The 23459-nt window shown below is 42.8% G+C and overlaps 1 protein-coding gene across 2 annotated transcripts in view; it reads right to left on the bottom strand.

Annotated features, from left to right (window-relative positions):
* Positions 1-459: 459 nt before the first annotated feature.
* The window catches only part of itga3.S (integrin subunit alpha 3 S homeolog), a 30436-nt gene continuing 7436 nt past the window's right edge, over positions 460-23459 (bottom strand). Inside the window, exons 2-26 of one of the 2 annotated variants that reach the window (XM_018238051.2) lie at positions 16452-16579; positions 14576-14655; positions 13496-13745; positions 12577-12663; positions 12117-12321; positions 11615-11808; positions 11239-11327; positions 11012-11142; positions 10850-10933; positions 10583-10650; positions 9217-9353; positions 7377-7523; positions 6861-6955; positions 6419-6584; positions 6197-6265; positions 5858-5937; positions 5371-5448; positions 5145-5247; positions 4893-5069; positions 4429-4533; positions 3404-3517; positions 2528-2626; positions 2136-2261; positions 1459-1602; positions 577-710 (exon numbers count right to left, since the gene is read on the bottom strand). In XM_018238051.2, the coding sequence (XP_018093540.1) occupies positions 1492-1602; positions 2136-2261; positions 2528-2626; positions 3404-3517; positions 4429-4533; positions 4893-5069; positions 5145-5247; positions 5371-5448; positions 5858-5937; positions 6197-6265; positions 6419-6584; positions 6861-6955; positions 7377-7523; positions 9217-9353; positions 10583-10650; positions 10850-10933; positions 11012-11142; positions 11239-11327; positions 11615-11808; positions 12117-12321; positions 12577-12663; positions 13496-13745; positions 14576-14655; positions 16452-16579 (2923 nt within the window). In that variant the 3' untranslated portion in view covers positions 577-710; positions 1459-1491. Of the gene's footprint in view, positions 711-1458; positions 1603-2135; positions 2262-2527; positions 2627-3403; positions 3518-4428; positions 4534-4892; positions 5070-5144; positions 5248-5370; positions 5449-5857; positions 5938-6196; positions 6266-6418; positions 6585-6860; positions 6956-7376; positions 7524-9216; positions 9354-10582; positions 10651-10849; positions 10934-11011; positions 11143-11238; positions 11328-11614; positions 11809-12116; positions 12322-12576; positions 12664-13495; positions 13746-14575; positions 14656-16451; positions 16580-23459 lie in introns of both variants that reach the window. The other variant, XM_018238054.2, reaches the window with a different exon arrangement.

The following is a 23459-nucleotide window of genomic DNA, read 5'->3' as shown; positions in this document are numbered from 1 at the left end:
TCTGAGCAGTGAACCCACAGTCTGAGCAATGTGCGCGACCCCAGCCACAAGCTCTCTTTGCTGTACTGGTGCCATGACATTCAACACTCTTCTTTCATGAGGATAAGATTATAGGATAATATTGTCTCTAAGGACCAGCTGAACTTCCATTCCAGATTTAGCATAATCTGAAAACCCAAGGAAGAGTCACATGATCACATCACAACTATAAAATATAAAATGGTCTAATTCCCCCCCTCCGCCCCTTTTTCCAGTGTTCTTCTCTATCGTTGTACCGACCGATTCCAGTTTTTGCCTCCAGTGTCAAAGGAAAATACCCTCAAACTCCAGTAGAAGAAGATGATCGGTAACAGCGTAAATACCCCTAATAACGTTGTGTCCCTGGATAACCATTTGCTTCTGTTAGTGTCCCAGGATAATCTTAGCTAATCAAGTTCCATGTTTTGATGGCAGTAGTACAAAAAAATATGCCCCATTTATTTTACCCAAGCCCCACTGTCCTACAATTGATCGATCCTCGCAGTGAGGGGGCATTGTACAGCCTTGGGGTGTTGGCCACAGGCCCCTCAGTAGTATCTGGCCGTCTCTTTCCAGCTGGTGACCCAATGCTTTTGACTGTGCGGAATCCCAGAGCAGAGTCCCTGCCTCTCTTCCAATGGGACACACACAGCGTAGTGAGTCTTGACTAAGTTATAATGGAAAAATCCAATCTAAAGAAAGAAAACAGATTATAGACAATTATTTTTACAACCAACAACGTACAGGGGAAAATCAGACAGGAGAGGAGAGTGACGGGCTAAACAGATACTGGAGGAGGAATTGAGCACAAACAGTACTTGTGTAGAAATAACAATGCACCATATATCAGATTAAGACATTCAGTGAAGGAACAACACAGCTTGTATAAATATGGAAAAACACGAAAAATTATTTCAACAGTTAAAGGAGAACTAAACCCTAAAAAATGAATGTGGCTAAAAAATACACATTTTATATAGTGAACTTATTGCACGAGGCTAAAGTTTGAGCTTGTCAATAGCAGCAATGATCCAGGACTTCAAACTTGTCACAGGGGGTCACCATCTTGGAAAGTGTCTGTGACACTCACATGCTCAGTGGGCTCTGATTGGCTGTTGAGAAGCTAAGCTTAGGGCTCGTCACTAATTATCCAGCAGAAAATGAGCTTCCCTGGCTGTAATATAAGCTGATGCTACAGGTTTGCTGATTATTCAATTCTGATGCTAATTGCACTGGTTTCTGTGCTGCCATGTAGTAATTATGTGTATTAATTACTAATCAGCCTTATATTGTGACATTTCTATTCTATGTGTACTGTATATTGTGAGTGGCTTCCTAAGCTCAGTAAGTGACAGCAGCACAGAGCATGTGCAGTGAATCAGCAGAAGATGGGAGCTACTGGGGCATCTTTGGAGACACAGATACTCATAGCCTGGTTACCCAAAGGGGAGGGTCAGGGGTCAGAGGTTGAATTCAGAGGTCCTGGGTTAAGCGTTCTGTCTCCGATGGCTGCACCTTCATCTCAGCTTTCTGACCTCTGACCTCATACATGGCGCGGGTGTTGGCCCTCCGGAAGAATCCGCACTAAAAAAGCACGATATTGGTCAGGAGCCCACCAGAGGATAAAGAAGGTGTATTAAGAGTTCAGAAAGATTGGACTAGCGTTTGGGCTCTGTTAAGATACATTAAAGAGTTGAAAGACATATTGAGCTGCTGGAGTAGAGAGAAGTGATCCAAAAGCAGAAGACGTTGAACCCAAAAGTCACAGATGTTGGTTAGAAGAGGAGAAGGCTTCAGGTTTGAGAAGTTAGAACAAGGAAGAGAAAATTAATTCAATCGAAATCAACTGAGCAACAAAACTGGAGAAATAAGATAGGCCTGACTATAGGCTATTGTGTTAGACTGGGCTCTCACTGCAAGAAACGGTGTAAAAATTGGAAAAGCAACAGTAGAACTGCGAGACGGGATTAAGGTCAAAGATGCAACATATCACTTTGTTAGACATTAAAGCTTACGATCAACAGCTAGTGGGATATACAGGACATATCTGCTTGACACCAGAAGAGTGTAAGTATATATGGTGGTGTGATGTGAAGGGGAGACAGATGAGAACTTACCTTCCATAGGAGCAAGATAATGATACCAAGGAGCAAAATCCCAGAAACGACAGAGACAATGATCAACCAGAGAGGGAGCTCAGCCGGTGGGGGTTCAACCAGTTCAGAATCTATAGCAACAGAAAACTGGGGTGGGGGGAGAGAAAATGAAAAGTTAGAACCAGAAAAAAAAAGAAAGATGCAAAGATACAGTAAATGTGGGGTGGGGTGATCATTCAGATGGGAACCCAAACATCTCCCCCAAAAGTTAGAGGTGGGCTGTGCTCAAGAGTCATGATAGAACTATTTCCCTTGTGTTGTCCTCCAATGTCACTGAAGATACAATTGATATATTTTTAAAGCGCACAGAAATGGACAGGCCAATCATTGTTGGATCAATTGGCTGCACATACCGTCACAAACTGGCTCTTCATGTTAATGGAGGGGACATCAGTTTTTAGGTACAGTTCAGCTCTTCCTATCACCCGCACTCGATCTACATTTCTGTAATCCTGAGGGAGAAAGTTGGGATGAGATAGGTCAGGTTAGCAGAAGTCAAGCTAAACAGAAAGGTTGAATTATAGAAGAGCATCAAATCTCTACACCAACAGCAAAGATATGTGATCTAGTTCAACCCTTAGGGTCAGGGCACACACTCAGATTAGGGGAGATTAGTTGCCAGGTGACAAATCCTCTCTTTTTGGGGTGACTAATCTCGAGCGATTCGTTTTCAGAAGACGCCCGAAGTTGTCTCACGAGGAAACTTCAGGCGAACGAATCGCTCCAAATGCCATCCCGTTGGTGATTTACATTCTAGCCAATGGGAGGCAGTTCGGGGAGATTAGTAGCCCCGAAGAAGATTTGTCGCCGGGCAACTAATCTCCGCGAATCTGAGCGTGTGTTCTGACCCTTAAGGTGGCCATACACAGGGAGATCCGCTCGTTTGGCGATGTCGCCAAATGAGCGGATCTCTCCCCGATATGGGTCACTGGAACTCGCCATTGACTTCTACATGAACGCGGCAGGTTTTAGGTGTCGAATATTCGAATTTGAATTGTTCCCAGGGTCAAGGTATGATAAATCTTAAATTCGAATTCGAGTTTGGATTGTTCCCAACTCGAATTTGTGAGTTTTGACCAAAAATCCAACTCGAAAACTCGAACCTTAATAAATTGACCCCTAAAACAAAATCTCATTTGATCATTCAGATGGAAATTCTAATAGAGGTGAAACATTGAGGCCCCATCGCTAGAGGCCGCAATTGAAATGAATTGGAATGAGAATCTTACTTCTAGAAAAGTGCTGTTCCAAACTCTTCCCCGTATTGTGATTTCGGCTTCCGATTCCATGTCATTCAGAGGACAGGAAAAATGCACACATGTCGCTCCTTCTCCGGAACATTTCTGGAAAGGCAAAGAGTCACCTTGATGTATATGATATGAAATCCAAGGATAACTTCCGTCCAGGAGTCAGTTTGGGATTCAGCCAAATCCTTTTTACAGACTGAATTGTGGCATCGTTTTTTGCAGAACATTTGAGGCACCATTCATGGGTTTATCTGGTTTGCTCTCTGACCAGCCCTTGAGCCGAAAGGATGGAAGGGTCGCACACTGTATGGCCAACTTTTTGTTGTTGTTCTGACCATCGGAACAACTGGAAGAGCAGGAAGTGACCTCATTTGACACATGAAAATATCTCACCTGCCCATTACTGGAATCAACAGATGTCTTGTAGGACATCAGTCAGGTCACCAAACTCCACCTTATGGGGCATATTCATTAAAATGTGCTTAAAATTTCCATATATACGGGTATGGCGCCTATTATCGAAAAGGTTGGGACCTGGGGTTTTCTGTAATTTGGATCTTCATCCCTTAAGTCTACTAGAAAACCATGTAAACATGAAATAAACCCAATAGGCTGGTTTTTCTTCCAATAAGGATTAATTATATCTTAGTTGGGATCAAGTACAAGCTACTGTTTTTTTAAATTTTGGATCATTTGGATAAAATGGAGTCTATGGGAGACAGCCATTCCGTAATTCGGAGCTTTCTGGACAACAGATTTCCGGATAACGGAGCCAATACCTGTATTACAATTCAAATAGTTAAATCTTGCTTTGCATTTAAAATAGGCAATTTAGCGTTCATCTTGGTTCATTATTCAGACACATCGGTTTTTTTGGAGCATTTATTTTGTTCTGCTCAATTCAGAAACGATGGATTTGGTGCATCCTAAATGGTTCATCCTAAAATCATGTCAAACGGTTAAAAACCCCCCAAAAAACTGGTACCTGGAGCCAGAAGGTTTCTTACCAGTACAACTTCAGAGCTTTCTTTTTTTGTGGCCGCCAAAGTCCGAACATCTGGTATCTCAATAACTTCTTCTCTTCTCCTTCTTTTAACCGAAGTATCTGAAACCTGCAAACGGCATAGTATTACCCGAATTTAAGGGAAATATTTTATGTTCTGATCGTCAAAAACTCTTAAGTCCAAGGACGCATTAATGAGCCACTATAAAAATAATAAAATCAAAATAATTTTCAGTAGCTTTGCTTTCTATGGCATCTATGAAGGTGGTATTGACTTAGCGTGAAGTCTGAGCCTCACAAAAGATGCCACTATTCAACCTTCCTTTCCTCCGTCTCTGACAGTCCTCCTGTAATATTTGAACCCCAAGTATCCTTGTGACTACTAGGTCATGGTCTGTTAAAACTGGATGGAAAACCCTTAGCACATCATTAGGAACAACCTCATACGATAGAATACAATACACTTACAGTCAAGTTTAAAGGGTTTATAACGTCCCCAGAAGGATGGCACGCCTTCACTGTCTCTGTATTAACCAGGACCTCAGTAGGATATAACAGCCACTTCCCATTGGCTACTTCATGGGGCCAGTCAACGGCAATGAACAGTGTTGCCAAGGACGTCAGAGCATCCCCATCATTCCTAACCTAAAAGTCAGAAGGTGAGGGTTATTATTTTTAGGCAGGCTCTCTTTAACTGCTTGCATTATATGTCCTCCTTACTGTAAAATGGAACTCCACTGGGCTTCCAACGTCCTTGGCTGTCTTCATGGCGGACTCCCCCATCACATTGCCACTAAAGTAGGTCTGAATGTGGCTTGGCTGGCTGAAAAGTGAGGCAAATTATTCAAGGATGTTTCATATAATATTTGCCAATCATCCAGAATCATCCATCAGAAGATATAGGTGAAGGCTCTAGAATGAAGGAAGGAGAATTCCAGGTACTTACACAGAGAAGGATATTTTTATGGTGTAGTCCACTAATAGTTTAGCATACTCTTCATGTAGATCATCTTGTCTGCTCAACCTAAGGGAAAGCATTGGTGGATGAGTAAAGGAAGGACAGTGAAGGAAGAAGGAGCTAAAAGACAGAAGATGTAAAAGGTGATGAGATAACTTTAAAAGAGACATTCTGGAATACTTTATTTTGGGAGTCTGCAACAATGTCAAATCTTTCATGTCTGACTGGTCAAATGCTTCCAGTAGCCCTCTTGGAATGTTGGATTCCCCTTCAAAAAGAGTGAAACCTACCCACACTAGGGGTTGGGTCAAATGAAGGCATTACTGTTAAAATCCAGCCAAACTTACAGAAGGAACAAAAACAATTCAATAAAAAGCAGTGTCTGCCCTGAAATTCTCCGTTTGCCTCTAAACTTAAAAAGTTCCTCCCATGAATGAGGAAGACTAAAGCTCCATGTCCCACGCCCCAGTCTCACGTGGATAGCTGCAGTCCGGCCACCACTTCCCGTGTTTTCAATGAGATTCCAACAGCTTCGAAAACGATGGTGATTTCAGCCTGGAACGAGGGAAGACAAGGTAGATGATATAGGTGTGAGAACCTATGGGTGTAGTCCGAGAACCAATGCATCAGAGATTATTATAAATTTGTCAATATGCAGATCCAGCAATGATGGAGGAAATTTTGGTTTACGCCATTCCAGATTATTGCATAATCGAATACATTTATTTCGATAAAGGTGCAGTGCGGTGAAAATCGTTACTGTGGAAGAAAGTTATTGAGCTAAACATCAGACCATAGCTTGAGACGTTCTCACCTTCTGATTCCTTTTGAATGGGAACCCAAGCTCACAGATGATGGTGTCCTTCAAGGTGCAGGCCAGAGGCTATCAGGGGAAAGACACAACCTGTTAGAATACAGCTATGTATGGACTGACAAGAGGAAGGTTCTGCAGAGGAGAGAAGATGTCAGGGGAAAGAAGATCGAGATGTTGGAATTGCAGGAAGGGCTCAGGCCTTGCAGGGCAGGTTGGACTTACTGGTCGAACTGAGGAAAAGACAAGCTCAGGAGGAACTGTTATGTTCAGAACTGCCTCGTGGGCATCATCCGCTGGAGATGTGGCACTGGGGAAGTTTGTTACAATCACATTAAGATTCACCTTCTTCCCACTTCGGTCATAATGCAGAATCTGGGAGCCATTTACCCTGTGGAATCATTTTGAGGATTATCAATGTGGGAAAATATGGCTATATGCTTTGGAGCAAGTACATGCATAAAGATGGCTTCAATAAGGCAACATTTACATCCATTTTAGTGCAGTGTTGGTAAATGACCATATGGGCTGGATTGGGCCTTGGGATAACTAGGGGCCATATAAGTCAAAGAAGGGCTAACAGAAATCACTGTCGGCCTATAAATCAGAACCAACAACTCAGCAATTTCAATCTTTAGACTCCGAGAAGAATAAAGGGAACTCTCACTTGGACAATGGCGCATTTCCAACCACATACTCGTACTGCATTTGCAGATTACTCCTGCATACGTTGTCTGAGCCGCACTCCTTCTGAAAGTGGATCTGCAATTGACAAGTAGTGAAAATAGGATCACAAAAAAATAAAATAAAAAATAAAAACTTCCCGGGGCTGGATCACATAATCCTATTGCTACATTAGATCAGGGGTCACCAACCTTTTTTACCCGTGAGCTACAGGCCTAATCTCCGATATGGCTTTTTGGGGACGGGAAAAGACATGGACAACAGTGTTAAAGAACACTACTTTCCCTTTATTCCATAATAACAAATTGCCTCACCTACGACGATCATGTGATGGATCCAACCCCATTATTTGTAAAGCCCTGCAACATGCCACCAGGCACATCCTTGTACAAATGTAGGGGCGAGTTATTTTACATGATAGAAAGCAACAGGAAGAGTTGGGTTAACATAGGCCTTTTGGGGCTCATTCCCCATTTCTCGTGCCTTCCTGAGCACTCACCTCCAGCTCTTGAGAGTTGCTCTGGTCTTCACTGAGCACAGGGAAGTTGTCTAGTGAACGCACAGCCGATCGTCCTCGCACCTCCCTTTCCAGAATGGAGTATGTCAAAGAGATGCCGATTGGGTGAAGCTTGTCCCGAATGTTATCCTATTAAAGCAGATGGCAAAGGGTTCATAGGAACATAGGCCTTTGTTTAGAAGGATCAGAACATAAATGAACCATATTTCATGGGGAAGTAGAAGCTTTCCTTGCACCTCTCAGGTCCTGAGGCATTCTTGCCTTATAGCAGGGATCCCCAACCTTTTGAACCAGTGAGCAACATTCAGAAGTAAAAGGAGTTGGGGAGCAACACTAGAATGAAAAATGTTTTTGGGGTGCCAAATAAGGGCTGTGATTGGCCATTTAGTAGCCCCTATGTGGATTGTCAACCTACATTGAGACTCTGTTTGGCAGTGCACCTGTTTTTTATACAACCAAAACTTGCCTCCAAGCCTGGAATTCAAAAATAAGCTCCTGCTTTGAGGCACTGGGAGCAACATTCAAGGGGTTGGAGAGCAACATGTTACTCAAGAGCTACTGGTTGGGGATCACTGCCTTATAGCAATCACACCCTATTACTCTACTCCCTTTCTGGCAAATTACAATAGTTCGGTCTTGGGGGCAAATTCACTAAGATTCGTAGTTGCGCCAGGCGCAACTTCGCCGCGATTGCCGCACTTCGCCACACTTCGCCAGGCGTAGTTTCGCCAGCGCTCCGCAAATCCACTAAAATCCGAAGTTGCGCACAGGGGTAGTGTAAGGTTGCGAAGTTGCGCTAGCGTTGATTCGCTAAGTGAAGCAAAGTTACGCTAGCGAAGGTTAATTTGCATACGGCGCCAAATTCAAATTTCAATGGAGGAATACGTAGAATCACTACACAAGCCTGGGAAACCTTCAAAACATCAAATCAAATTTTTATTTTTCCCTACACATGTGCCCACTGTATAGTTAAGTTGCCATGAGTTAGGAAATGTAGGGGGGAAGGAGGGGAGCCCCAAAAATGTTTTCGATCTTTTTCAGCCTATCACCCATAATGTAGAAAACACGCCAGCGTTTTTTGGGACTTAGAAAAAATGTGAACTTTTTTGGAAGTAATCCCTATCTACTCTATTGCGCTTCGCCTGGTCTGAGGTGGCGAAGGAAGTCTAGCGTAAAAGGTAGCGTTCAGTACAATGCGCACGTTAGTGAATTTGCGTAGTTACGTCCGTAGCGAAAATTCGCCAGGCGTAAGGGTGCGAAGTAACACTAGCGAATTTACGCCAGCGTTCGTTAGTGAATTTGCGAAGTAACGAAAATGCCCAACGCTAGCGAATTGACGCTAGCGTTCGGCGCTTAGTGAATTTGCCCCTTGCTTTATGGCAGGGATTGCAGATATTCGCTCATGATTAGAAGAACAGTCTCAGGGTCCAATAGTAGCTCTCTGTTGCGTCTTACATCACTTAAGGTGGCCATAGACGTTACAATTACGATCTTTGATGGAAAAGATGTTTCCAAGAAAGATCGTTGGTTTCAATACACACGTGTAGAGCTGAATGGTCAGATAGACATATAGAAACAATAGAATTCTACCTGTATCTGATGATTCAGCACTAACAATGGCCCATGTTTGGGTCCTTTCAAAGGCGCCCCATCAAAATTTTCCGGCCAGCCCAATTGACGAGCCGACCGATATCCAAGTCTTCTGCCGATAACAGTCAGCTTGTCTCCCACCGAATATCATCGGATGCAGCTTTATTTTACAAATAAAAACATTGGCTTGAGGAAATGAAGCCGTAAATGACATTTAGACGGAAAGTCTTACCAGTAAGAGCAGCTGAACATTCTGACACTGGGTCTCCGGCATAGAGAAGAGTCCTTGATACACGGCCCCAGAAGAGCCCAGGAACTTCACCCGAGGTGGTCGTCTGTCGTGGTCGGCCTCTAATGTGTATTGCAGAGCTGGAAGGCAAAAGTGATTTACTTTTAAATAAATTGCTAGAAAAACACCTACTGTACTACTGCCTCAAGTTCAGTGCTAGAAACAATTACTAGTGCCTTGGTGTTTAAAACAAACAGCCTCAAACAGTACTACTGCTCTAAACACACTGCTTCACATATAGGTAGTGCTTTAAAAACAGTTCTAAAAGCACCAAGAACTGCCCTACACGCAGTGCTATTGACACCTACTACTGCTTCAAAAACCATGCTAGAAATTACTACCTCCTCCTACTATTACTGTCTCGCACGTCGTGGTAGAAGCAAGTACTACTTTTACACACAGTGCTAAACACACCTAGGAAAAACGACTACTGCCTAAAGCTCGGTGCTACCTACAACTGCCTCAAACGGAACGAACAGGCACAATAACCATAAATCTTTTCTTACACACCAGTAGGATATATCAAAGCCTTACACAGTATTTACTCAGAGGTGTTGCCTATTTGTTGAGTGCCTGTGGAGTTCTTTGATGGCGTTGGCATCTCTTCTCAAGCTACAGGTCGGAGTATGTGCTCCCAGATCACACATGTTTAAGGAAAAGTGTTTTAACTTGGGGGGTGCCAAAGGTTAGGCAACCCTAAGTGATTGTATCTACTTACCTGACTTACCCCAGGCCATTGCTCCTATCAGGAAAAAAACTGGACCGGCCCGGGGTTATTCCAGCTCCCAGCTCCGTCGTGCTCACTGGAAGAACCCTGGGCCACTGTTCTTATCAGCAGAAAACTGCCCCGGTCCGGTAAGTAAATACAATCACTTGGGATGCCTAACTTTTGGCACCCCCAAGTAGAAAATGCCTTTCTTTCTCCTTTAATTGCAATGGCACATGGTAGGATTTGCCACAATAAATAGTACCATGTACCCTAAGACTGGTGAGCTTTATCCTTCGTAAAACTTGTTCTCACCTTCACAAACACACATCGTTGCCTTACTAACAGCCATAGAAACACCTACACAGTGATAGAAAGACCTACTTCTGCCTTACTCAAAGTGCAAAACACCTTTTACTTCCTCACATAAAGAAGTAAGAAACAGAAGTGCTTGAAACCAGAAGAACACTAACCACGGCTTCATATATAGTCCGACGGCCACCTACCTCTACCTTGAATACAAAAGTCCGAAACGCTTACTACTGACCAGTACTAGAAAAACCGACTACTGCTTTGAACAGTCCAAGAAACCCGCATACTTACTGATATTCTTTCGGTAGCCGGCGTTTCCAGTACTCAGCGTATAGGAGAAGCAGACGCGGACATCAATGCTATAGAGAGAAGGTACATGAAGTTGAGACACTAGGGCACATTTGCAAACACTGTGGAACTTATAGTAACCAGACTATTATTCTACTTGTAGTAGAGAGAAACGGTTATTATGGAACAGCAGAGAAAAAAATAAAAGGTAAAAGATGCATGTAGAACAAGGAGAACGCAAGGAGCAACATGAGGAAGGATCAGTCTCACCAGGAAGTATCTGAACATTTGCTTGGATCCACCAATGTAGGAGTCACCTTAAAATCCTTTGAGATATTAATAACTGGGCGAGACCTATAAAAAAAAACGAAAATGAAAGGTTCAATTCTTCAACCAACTGAACCCGCCTCAACAGAAAGACAATGACTTTACCTCAGAAGGGCGATACGGTCAGTCAAACTTCCCACGAGTAAATCTGGGTAGGCATTATCATCCACATCAAGCCCTCCACTAAGAGAGTATCCAAACGTGGAGATGTTCGCTATCTGAGAGCCGTCAATCACCTGCAGGATAGATCCGAGTCACAGTTACCCAAAGGAATAATAGATGTTCCATCACAAAGACTAGGAGGACATCCAGGCCTGAGAATAATATTGTACCTGGGATGGTTCTCGCTTTGGGCCATTGGCATTGCTATTGTAGATGTAAACTTTACCCAGTCCATCAAACGGAGCTCCCACTGCCAGGTCTGTGAAACAAAGGTGGTAACTGCATTTAGAAACACAATCCAAAAATCACAATTCAACTAAGGCTTCTATATTACCTGAGCGTCCTGGAGATACTGAGGCTAAGCGGTGTCTACTAATGGAGATATTCCACAAGCCAAGGGGCCTCTACCATTGACCAAGAATAAAATCCATGGCACCCTTTGAGCACTGCCCCCATAGTCACTTTTTTTCTGCCCATCATGGATTATCTTAACATTGTCCTATAAGGCTGAGACCAGAAGATAGAGACTTTTGCTAGAGTACTTACCGGTGAATCCATCCTGATTAATGTCTCCAATGTTTGCCAGGGCAAAGCCAAACCCAGAGAAGCTGGTCCCATGCAGCACCATTGAAGCTTTATCAATGAAAAACCCTGCCACGTTATTATACACATAGACAGCGCCCCCAATCTCCTCTTTCCGATCAAAATAATAGGGAGCTCCAACAACTATGTCCTGCCACCTGTAGATAAGAGTAAGAGGAGAATGCGTTAAGAGACCGAAGATGAAAAAGAAACAAGTGATAAAACCAGCCTGGAGGAAGCTTCATCTCAACGCAACTGGGATAGTTTGGTTGTTTTGTCACCGGGAACACCATCCCACACATGGTTGGCTTTCTCATTAGAAATAGATTAGAAGCAATTAATGTATTGCCGGCAAAACGTATTGGCATTTCAGATAAACTGAAAGACCTCACAGAGATGTCAGAGTCCTTGGATGAAATATCTACAATGTTTTGTAGAAAAGAAGCGGCAAGTTGGCCACGCTTACCCATCATTATTAAGATCTGCCAAGGCAATGGCACTTCCGAAGTAGGATCCCACCTGCTGACCATTCAGCACTTGCTTTACTACCATAATGTTCTTCTGCACATCCAGCAGAAACACGGCTCCTTTACTTTCCCATCTCGGAGCGCTAGAGACTACTGTTACTTGGTCCTTATGAAGAATTCCAGAGTTAACCTGGACGGTGTAGCCTGCATGAGAGGAAGAACTTGATCACCCGTGGTCACAGTCACTTACTGAAACATATAGGAATCTTAATGCTTGCGGTCTACAAGTATGGAACCAGAACAGGGTGGCAAGGAGATGACAATTAAAAAAAGAACTGAGGGAGTGCAGAAGGGATAACGTTGGAAGAAAAAAAGAGTATGGACTTCAGAGAGGCTACGAGTAGAAAGGGAAAGGAACGATGAGAAGGGAGCGTATAGAGTAGAAATAAAGGAGATTACCCATATAAATGTTTAATGTATTATTGGTAGGATAGAAGATGTCCTTCAAGTCCCAAGCTGTATCTCTCTGTAGGATGTAGTTTGAACCTGAAAATAAAAATCACATTGACAATTGAATCTTGGTACAACCCAACGGGAACAGGATGAGGGGTTGGGCAGTTTTATCATTCGTGGTGCATTATAGCACAGGGTCGTTTTCCTCATCCTAAATTCTATCACCTACCCATGCCCATGTCTGGTCCTAGTGAGTGTTTGCCAGTGCCACATACAGGAGGAACAACTGGGACGCGCCTCATGTAGAAGTGGCCTGGGCTTTAATTTGGACACATATTAACTACTGGACTCCCTTACACACATGTTGTGATTATTGGAGGAATTTCTAGCACAAGGAATTTGGGCTCAAGTCACCAGGGCTCCATCGCTTGTGCCAATACCCTCAATAAATACAGCTCCGGTGCTTATTTACAAAGCAGGAGCAAATTTGATGCAAACCATTTTTTTTACCCACACTGTAGCATTTCCTTCCAAATTCCTACATAAAATCGGGTTGTGTCCACTTTAGGGATGCGCTCAATCCACGATTCGGTTCGGGATTCTGCCTTTTTCCAGCAGGATTCAGATTCAGGCGAATCCTTCTGCCCGGCTGCATTGCGTGACTTTTTGTCACCAAACAAGGACGTAAAAAAAAAAAACGGTTTCCCCTTCCCATCCCTAATTTGCCTATGGAAATTAGGATTCGGATTCAGTTCAGTATTCGGCTGAATCTTTCGCGAAGGATTCAGGGGTTTTGGCCGAATCCAAAATAGTGAATTCGTTATATCCCTAGTTCACTTCAATTAGAATTTTGTTTTAGAATAAAAGGATTTGTTTCGGGCCTAATGAAACAGTAGAAAGGACAAGCAGAATTGGAGCTTCTCACCCTGCCATGTATATGCCCCAGGTGCTCCGAAATAGACCATATTATTGGTGAACCCCCCGCTGATGCCCATTTGGCACATGCCAGTGGCATCTTTGTCCGAGTTAGGGTCGCACAGCTCGTTGTGGTACGTCTGCCAATCGTCATCTTCATTGAGCTCCAAGTTGTTTCCTCGAATGTAACACTTTCCGATCATCCGCCGCTGATCCTCCTCTCCCGACCAACGCACTGAAGTGTATCTGTGGCCACAAACCTGGCATGGGCGGCAAGAGAAATAACTAAACACAAGCAGCCTTGCCCAAAAAAATCCTACAGAACGGTCAACTCTTAAAGGAGAACTAAACCCTAAAAATGAACGTGGCTAAAAATGGCCTATTTTCTAGAGTGAACTTATTGCACGAGGCTAAAGTTTGAGCTTGTCAATAGCAGCAATGATCCAGGACTTCAAACTTGTCACAGGGGGTCACCATCTTGGAAAGTGTCTGTGACACTCACATGCTCAGTGGGCTCTGATTGGCTGTTGAGAAGCTAAGCTTAGGGCTCGTCACTAATTATCCAGCAGAAAATGAGCTTCCCTGGCTGTAATATAAGCTGATGCTACAGGTTTGCTGATTATTCAATTCTGATGCTAATTGCACTGGTTTCTGTGCTGCCATGTAGTAATTATCTGTATTAATTACTAATTAGCCTTATATTGTGACATTTCTATTCTATGTGTACTGTATATTGTGAGTGGCTCCCTAAGCTCAGTAAGTGACAGCAGCACAGAGCATGTGAATCAGTGAATCAGCAGAAAAGAAGATGGGGAGCTACTGGGGCATCTTTGGAGACACAGATCTTTACTGCTAAAGGGCTGTGGTTGCCTTGGGCTGGTACAGAAGCACAAAACATCATGTACAACATTTATAGCTACTTCTTTAGTTAGGCTTTAGTTCTCCTTTAAGGAGAAAACAAACAATCTTTTATATTACTACCTCTGCAATGGGCAAGATTATAACATAGGATGGATAGATGGATGGACAGACATAGATACAGTAGACAGTATTCCTTATATCCCTAGGGATTCCATCTTGCACCACTCACCAGCACTCTTCCATCCGGCCCTTGTGACGCTACAGTTACCCCCAGCCACATATTCTCGATGATGTTGTTCTGAGGGTTACCTGTCCAAGAAACCAAAATGAAACAAGGTGAGTGACAATCTAATGAAGCGATACCGGAGAAACCTATATTGGCAGTGCGTTAATACGTCTACGTTCCATTTCTAAGGACAATAGCTCCATGCAGTAGTGATGGGTGAATAAATTTGCGGCGAATTTCCACGTTCCGCTGAAGGCAAATAAATTCGAGAAAACTCGCCGGCATCAAAAATGTCGACGTACGTCGGAAAAGTTGCTTGCGTCAACACTATTCGGACGCCCGTTGACTTTAACGCCGATGTCAAAATTGACGCAGGCATCAAAATTTGAGTTAAGCAAATTTTTCGCCGTTTCGAGGGAAATTTTTGCTTTTCACAAATTTTTAGGCGAAGAGAAACTGGAGAAATTCGCCCATCACTGCCATGCAGTAGCACATTGAGTTTTATCCATCAGTGGGAAAAATGCAGGTGGAAAGAAAAACTCTGAACTGAATTATTCCCGCTCCATATGTGTGAACATGGACAGCACAAATGTGGATTTTCTGCCCCAAAGTGACATACCATTAAAGGATAAGTAAACCTTTAAAATAAGTGAATGTGAAATTGACGACGGGTCTATTCTAAGCACTTTTGTAATTCGCATTCATTATTTATTTTCTTTTAATTCCAAGATATTAAGGGATACATGTGCTGTTAATATGAATGAATTTTGTTACAACAGCGCCACCTGCTGGTCAGTTTCCCACCAGTCTGACCAGCAAGTAGTCAAGGAAGTTGTCAGGAGAAAGAAAGAGGCTGATGTTCTTCTGCTTAGGAAAGATTTAATAAAGGTTTCTAATTTTATTCCTAAGCAGAAGAACATCAGCCTCTTTCTTTCTCCTGACAACTTCCTTGACTACTTGCTGGTCAGACTGGTGGGAAACTGACCAGCAGGTGGCGCTGTTGTAACAAAATTCATTCATATTAACAGTACATATATCTCTTAAAGGGATACTGTCATGGGAAAAAACATTTTTTTCAAAATGAATCAGTTAATAGTGCTACTCCATCAGAATTCTGCACTGAAATCCATTTCTCAAGAGAGCAAACTGATTTTTTTATATTCAATTTTGAAATCTGACATGGGGCTAGACATTTTGTCAATTTCCCAGCTGCCCCTGGTCATGTGACTTGTGCCTGCACTTTAGGAGAGAAATGCTTTCTGGCAGGCTGCTGTTTTTCCTTCTCAATGTAACTGAATGTGTCTCAGTGGGACCTGGATTTTACTATTGAGTGTTGTTCTTAGATCTACCAGGCAGCTGTTATCTTGTTTTAGGGAGCTGCTATCTGGTTACCTTCCCATTGTTATTTTGTTTGGCTGCTGGAGGGGGAAAAGGGAGGGGGTGATATCACTCCAACTTGCAGTACAGCAGTAAAGAGTGATTGAAGTTTATCAGAGCACAAGTCACATGACTTGGGGCAGCTGGGAAATTGAAAAAATGTCTAGCCCCAGGTCAGATTTCAAAATTGAATATAAAAAAATCTGTTTGCTCTTTTGAGAAATGGATTTCAGTGCAGAATTCTGCTGGAGCAGCACTATTAACTGATTCATTTTGAAAAAAATGTTTTTTCCCATGACAGTATATATTGGAATAAAAACAAAATAAATAATGAATGTAAATGACAAAAGTGTTCAGAATACCGCTCTCATCAATTTTACATTCACTTATTTTAAAGGTTTACTTATCCTTTAACGTCGTATCGCAGAGTAGAAAGGGGTCTGACTGGAGTTTCTCTTTCTTCCTATATCATATAATGTGCCGAGTGGATCTTTGCACTTACTTTCCGGATCAATGGGAACCCTAAAACAGTCATTGGTGGAACTGGTAATGGGACAGGCGTAGAGGGCACCAGTCCTGTTGGCATTCACACCTGGCGCGGCTGCATCTTGCGGAGCTCCGGAGAGAAGCCTGTTAATAATTGGAAATGAGATTTTTAAAAAGAAATACAAAGACAAAGGAATGAAGGTAGAACAGTGGCCCCTCATCAGGGTGTAACTACAGAGGAAGCAGCAGCAGGGGGGCCCAGGAGGTATAGGGGGGCCCACAAGGCCCTAATTAGTGAGACATTTCAACATATATTGGTAAAACAGGGCAACCTCTGGATATATTGGGGGTCCCTTAAATGAATTTGCTGTGGGGCCCAGTAACATGTACTTAAAGGAACAGTAACACCAAAATTGGCGGAAATTGAAAAAAAGCTATACTGTAGGTTAAATAGTGGATAACAGATAACACCATTATGTTCTACAGAGCTTATCTGTTGTATAATCTGAGCCTTTTCTCCTTTGAATGGCTGACCCCATGGCTACACAGCATCTTGTTTATATAAACTATAATAGTACTTATCTGTTATCTACTGTGTATCCTGTGCTTGAATGGCTGCCCCCATGGCTACACAGCATCTTGTTTATATAAACTATAGTAGTACTTATCTGTTATCTACTGTGTATCCTGTGCTTGAATGGCTGCCCCCATGGCTACACAGCAGCTTGTTTATATAAACTATAGTAGTACTTATCTGTTATCTACTGTGTATCCTGTGCTTGAATGGCTGCCCCCATGGCTACACAGCAGCTTGTTTATATAAACTATAGTAGTACTTATCTGTTATCTACTGTGTATCCTGTGCTTGAATGGCTGCCCCCATGGCTACACAGCCGTTTGTTTATATAAACTATAGTAGTACTTATCTGTTACCTACTGTGTATCCTGTGCTTGAATGGCTGCCCCCATGGCTACACAGCCGCTTGTTTATAGAAACTATAGTAGTACTTATCTGTTATCTACTGTGTATCCTGTGCTTGAATGGCTGCCCCCATGGCTACACAGCAGCTTGTTTATAGAAACTATAGTAGTACTTATCTGTTTAAAATATATTAAACCAATAGGAATGTTTTGCCTCCAACAAGGATTAACTATATCTCAGTTGGAAACAAGTGCAAACGACTGTTTTATTATTATAGCAGAGAAATAGGAAATCATTTAAAAACATTTTAAAAAGGAATCTATGGGAGCTTCCTGGATAATGGGTTTCTGGATAACAGATCCCTTGCCTGTCCAGTTACACAGAGATCTCCAGATCGATAATAGGAATAAATGAATCTCCGGGAACCCAAAGATACCAGAGCAGTTTGCCAGGGAACCCACGTGCCTCTCCCTCGAAGGCAGAGAAAAAACATTCTCCTGGGAATGAGTCAGGGAGAGAGAGAACATGTTCTAATGTACAAACCAGGAAGGAAGTGACACTTATCATTATTTATTGGCTCATAATGTGTAACTGCCGCTCTGCAATTGCCATCCCGCGGGGCACGGCCATGACAAAAAACGGGAACGTCCTCTAAATTGGTTTCCTGATAAAAACGTTCAAGGCCAAAATCTCTCTCATATCACATACAACCAAGATTATTGTGACCATCCCCAAAAATAACGAGGAGATGGGGGCGGGGGAGGAAGAACAGAAGAAAACTAAAGTGACAAATGGCTCTGTATTTTAAAGGCGTTGTTCCCCTTTAAATGAACTGTTAGTATGATATAGAGAGGGATATTCTGAGACAATATGCAATTGGTTTTTATTTTTTATTATTTGTGGTTTTTGACTTATTTAGCTTTTTATTCAGCAGCTCTCCTGTTTGCAACGTCAGCCATTTTGTTGCTAGGGTCCAAATTCCCCTAGCAACCATGCATTGATGTGAATAAGAGACTGGAATATGAATAGGAGAGGCCTGAATAGAAAGATGAGGAATAATAAGTAGCAATAACAATACATTTGTAGCCTTACTGAGCATTTGTTTTTTAGATGGGGTCAGTGACCCCCCCATTTGAAAGCTGGAAAGAGTCAGAAAAAGAAGGCAAATCATTCAAAAACTATATAAAAAAAAGAAAGAATTAAGACCAATTAAAAAGTCGCTTAGCATACTAAAAGTTAACTTAAAGAGGAACCAACCCTTTACACAGAAATTACATTGTCCGAGAACTTTAAACCCAATAAAACGGTTTAATTGGCGTCTATTGGAACGTTGCTTAGAAATACATTATATTTTAAAGGGATACTGTCAGGGGAAAACATGGTTTTTTTTTTTTCCAAAACACATCAGTTAATAGTGCTGCTCCGGCAGAATTCTGCACTGAAATCCGTTTCTCAAAAGAGCAAACAGATTTTTTTTATATTTGATTTTGAAATCTGACATGGGGCTAGACATATTGTCAGTTTCCCAGCTGCCCCCAGTCATGTGACTTGTGCTCTGATAAACTTCAGTCACTCTTTACTGCTGTACTGCAAGTTGGAGTGATATCCCCCCCCCAGCAGCCAAACAACAGAACAATGGGAAGGTAACCAGATAGCAGCTCCCTAACACAAGATAACAGCTGCCTGGTAGATCTAAGAACAGCAATCAATAATAAAATCCAGGTCCCACTGAGACACATTCAGTTACATTGAGTAGGAGAAACAACAGGCTGCCAGAAAGCAGTTCCATCCTAAAGTGCTGGCTCTTTCTGAAATCACATGACCAGGCAAAATGACCTGAGATGCACCTACACTCCAATATTACAACTAAATACACTTGCTGGTTCAGGAATGACATTTTATATTGTACAGTGAATTATTTGCGTAATTTAGAAATAAAAACACACAGAATTCCTTTAAGATTTGGCAATGGTGTAACTAAAGTGCGCCAGGCTCCCCTGCAAAAAAATCTTCAGAGGGGACCAGCGCACTCCGATCCCAATCCTCCCGCCCACTTCCTGCCTCCGCCTACTTCCTGTACTGACTCTGCCCACCCCCACTCAGACTCCACCCACTGTCCGCCTCATGCCGACGCCCTCTGCTTCTCCGTCGCAGGTAAGAGAGCGGCTGGGGAAGGGATAGAGGGTTCTTATTGGCTATAGAGGAAGCAGACCGCTCCCCCCTTTTCCCCAGGCCCCCCGCGACACCACTGAGATTTGGGGTAGAGATCCCCCTGTAACAGCTGCAGGATTATTTATAGGGATGCACCGAATCAAGGATTCGGTTCGGGATTCGGCCTTTTTCAGCAGGATTTGGAATCCTTGTGTCTGGCCAAACTGAATCCTAATTTGCATATGTAAATTAGGGGCGGGCAGGGAAATCACATGACTTTGTCACAAAAGAAGAATTTTTTCCACTTTTTCCTTTCCTACCCCTAATTTACATATGCAAATTAGGGTTCGGATTCGGTTCGGTATTCGGCCGAATCTTTCACGAAGGATTCGAGGATTCGGCCGAATCCCAAATAGTGGATTCTGTGCATCCCTAATTATAGTATTTTCAGTTGGTTCAGAAGAAGCGAGTTGATGTGCCCTTTAGCTCATATTAGTGACATACATGTTCCCCAGAATTCAGGAATGTGTAGAACATATAGGTCAGTGCCTGCAGTAACATGTCCCACCTCTCACTCCTTCAGCAGAGAAACCTCCGCCAGTTTATTTATCAGATAATTACGCTTAAACATTGATTCTCCTTATAAACAAATCGCTGCTGTCTCTCCGTATCTCAGCCACGTCTCAGAGCAAGACTACTGTATGTATTCAGAATGGCTAAAACTAAGCAGCTTTTCAATTGGTCTTCATTATTTCTTTTCAATTTTTTTTTAAATGATTTGCCTTCTTCTGACTCTTTCAGATGGGGTGGGGTCACTGACCCTTCTTTAAAAACAAATGCTCTGTAAGGGTCAGGGCACACAGGCAGATTCAGGGAGATTACAAATTACAAATCTCTTCTTGGGGGCGACTAATCTCCCCAAACTGGCACTCAGAGCAATTCGTTTTCCGAAGTCGCCCTAAGCTTCCTGCAATTTCAGGCGACTTCGGAAACGAATCGCTCCGAGTGCCATCCCGCCGGCGATTGACGTTTTAGCCGGCGGGAAAGCAGTTCGGGGAGATAAGTCGCACAAAGAAGAGGAGATTTGTCGCCGGGCAAATAATCTCTCCGAATCTGCCTTCCCGCAATTAAAATGTAACTCGGAGCGAATTGCAGGAAACTTCGGGCGACTTCGGAAAACGAATCGCTCCAAGTGCCATCCCGCCAGCATTTTAGATTCTAGCCGGCGGGAAGGCAATTCGGGGAGATTAGACGCCCGAAGAAGAGGAGATTTGACGCCGGGCGAATAATCTCCCCGAATCTGCCTGTGTGCCCTGACCCTAAGGCTACAAATGTATTGTTATTGCTACTTTTTATTCCTCGTCTTTCTATTCAACCCCTCTCCTGTTCATATGCCAGTCTCTTATTCAAAGCAACGCATGGTTACTAGGGGACTTTGCACCCTAGCAACCAGATGGCTGATATTGCAAACTGGAGAGCTGCTGAATAAAAAGCTAAATAAGTCAAAAACCACAAATAATAAAAAATGAAAACCAATTGCAAATTATCTCAGAATATCCCTCTCTACATCATACTAAAGGTTAATTTAAAGGGGAACAAACCAGTTTAAGAAGTAGAGTTAATATAGTAAAATCTCCATGGAATATCAGTTCCAGTACATAATGCATCATCTTGAGTCCCACGCCTCAAATTCATTATATATAATATATACACAATATATATACACAATATAAACACAATATATATACACACAGGCACATTGTGTGTGTAATTCACATACCAGTCTGTCTCCTCTATCTTTTACTCCCTTTCATAACTTCATTCCTTCTCTACCTCCTCCTCATTCCTTCTCAGTGTTTATCTTGAGGCTCCTGGTTATTCTCTGAGATGGACGGGGCCCAACAGAAGTAAAGATATGGGATCTCTTATCCAGAAACCCAATATTACAAGAAGGACGTGTGAATCCGTTAGCAAGGAGTTGTTCACCTTTAAATGAACTGTTAGTATGATGTACAGAGGGATATTCTGAGACAATTTGCAATTGGGTTTTATTTTTTATTATTTGTGGTTTTTGACTTATTTAGCTTTTTATTCAGCAACTCTCCAGTTTGCAATATCAGGTTGCTAGGGTCCAAATTCCCCTAGCAACCATACACTGATTTGAACAAGAGACTGGAATATGAATAGGAGAGGCCTGAATAGAAAGATAATGAATAAAAAGTAGCAATAAAAATACATTTATAGCCTTCCAGAGTATTTGTTTTTTCAGACGGGGTCAGTGACCCCCAATTGAAAGCTGGAAAGAGTCAGAAGGCGGCAAATAATTAACTATTTAACTACAGAAAACAAATGAAGGCCAATTAAAAAGTTTCTTGGCATCAGCCCTTCTGTAGAACAGATATAAGTCAACTTAAAAGTGAACCACCCCTTTAAGCAAATAATTCAACATTTTAAAAAGGCTTTTCTGTTTCTCTGTAGCAATAAAACAGTTTGTACCTTGATCCGAGCGAATAAACTTTATCGTATCCTCCTTGATCCTAAGTGAGCGCCATGAGTCCTATTGGGTAGTAATTAAGGTACAGGGATCCAAATGATGGAAGTAATTCTCTACCTGTATGGGAATAAACCTTTGCTACACTTTACAAGGAGTCATAATGAAATGATCCTGGTGATTCCTTCCTGAGATACAGTTGTACATGGGGTCCTGGCGATGCACAGAAGGGGTTAAGAATAAGAAGCTGAGGGGGGATGTGACTAACAGGAGTGTGTTACCTGCATGTCTGGAATGTTTGGGGGGGGGGTGATTCAGAGGAAACAGGAGAGAATATTTATCTCACCGCACCCTTCAGTGACACAGACAAGAGCTGGAGCCAACAGTGACACTTTGCCAGCCGTGCCCAGAGCTTCACAACCCCCTGCAGTGAGGAAACATGTGCCAACTCCCTGCAGCTTTCTACCAACCATGACTTGTCTCTACATCAAACCTCTGAGAAGTGGCCCTGACAGTCCTAAATCACTGCCAGTCCAAACTCACTGCCAGTCCAAACTCACTGCCAGTCCAAACTCACTGCCAGTCCTAACTTCACTGCCAGTCCTAACTTCACTGCCAGTCCTAACTTCACTGCCAGTCCAAACTCACTGCCAGTCCAAACTCACTGCCAGTCCAAACTCACTGCCAGTCCGAACCCACTGCCAGTCCGAACCCACTGCCAGTCCGAACCCACTGCCAGTCCTAACTCACTGCCAGTCCTAACTCACTGCCAGTCCAAACTCACTGCCAGTCCAAACTCACTGCCAGTCCAAACTCACTGCCAGTCCAAACTCACTGCCAGTCCAAACTCACTGCCAGTCCAAACTCACTGCCAGTCCAAACTCACTGCCAGTTCAAACTCACTGCCAGTCCAAACTCACTGCTAGTCCGAACCCACTGCCAGCCCTAACTCACTGCCAGTCCTAACTCACTGCCAGTCCTAACAGCCGCCTCCACTCTAAACACGTAGTACAGGTATGGGACCTGTTATCCAGAATGCTCGGGACCTGGGGTTTTCAAGATAAGAGATCTTTCTGTAATTTGGATCTTCATACCTTAAGTCTGCTAGAAAATCATATAAACATTAAATAAACCCAATAGGCTTTTTTTGCCTCCAATAAGAATTAATTATATCTTAGTTGGGATCAAGTACAAGCGACTGTTTTATTATTACACAGAAAAACAAAATTATTTTTCAAAATCTGAATTATTCGGAAAAAAAGGAAGGGGAATGGGAAATGGCCTTTCGGCCATTATTCGGAGGTTTCTAGATAACGGGTTGCCGGATACCGTTTCCCATGCCTGTATTATTATTTGGCCCAATTAGAGTGCTGCAGAAGCTGCAGGTGAATGATCCAGCTCATACCTGTGTCAACTCCCCGCCTCCCCCACCCACCCTGCAAGTCCCAGCATGACCCAAG

The sequence above is a fragment of the Xenopus laevis genome, chromosome 9_10S (assembly GCF_017654675.1).
Source record: "Xenopus laevis strain J_2021 chromosome 9_10S, Xenopus_laevis_v10.1, whole genome shotgun sequence".
Lineage (NCBI taxonomy): Eukaryota > Metazoa > Chordata > Amphibia > Anura > Pipidae > Xenopus > Xenopus laevis.
The sequence above is the reverse complement of the archived record's forward strand: the minus strand, read 5'-3'. Positions and strand labels throughout refer to the sequence as shown.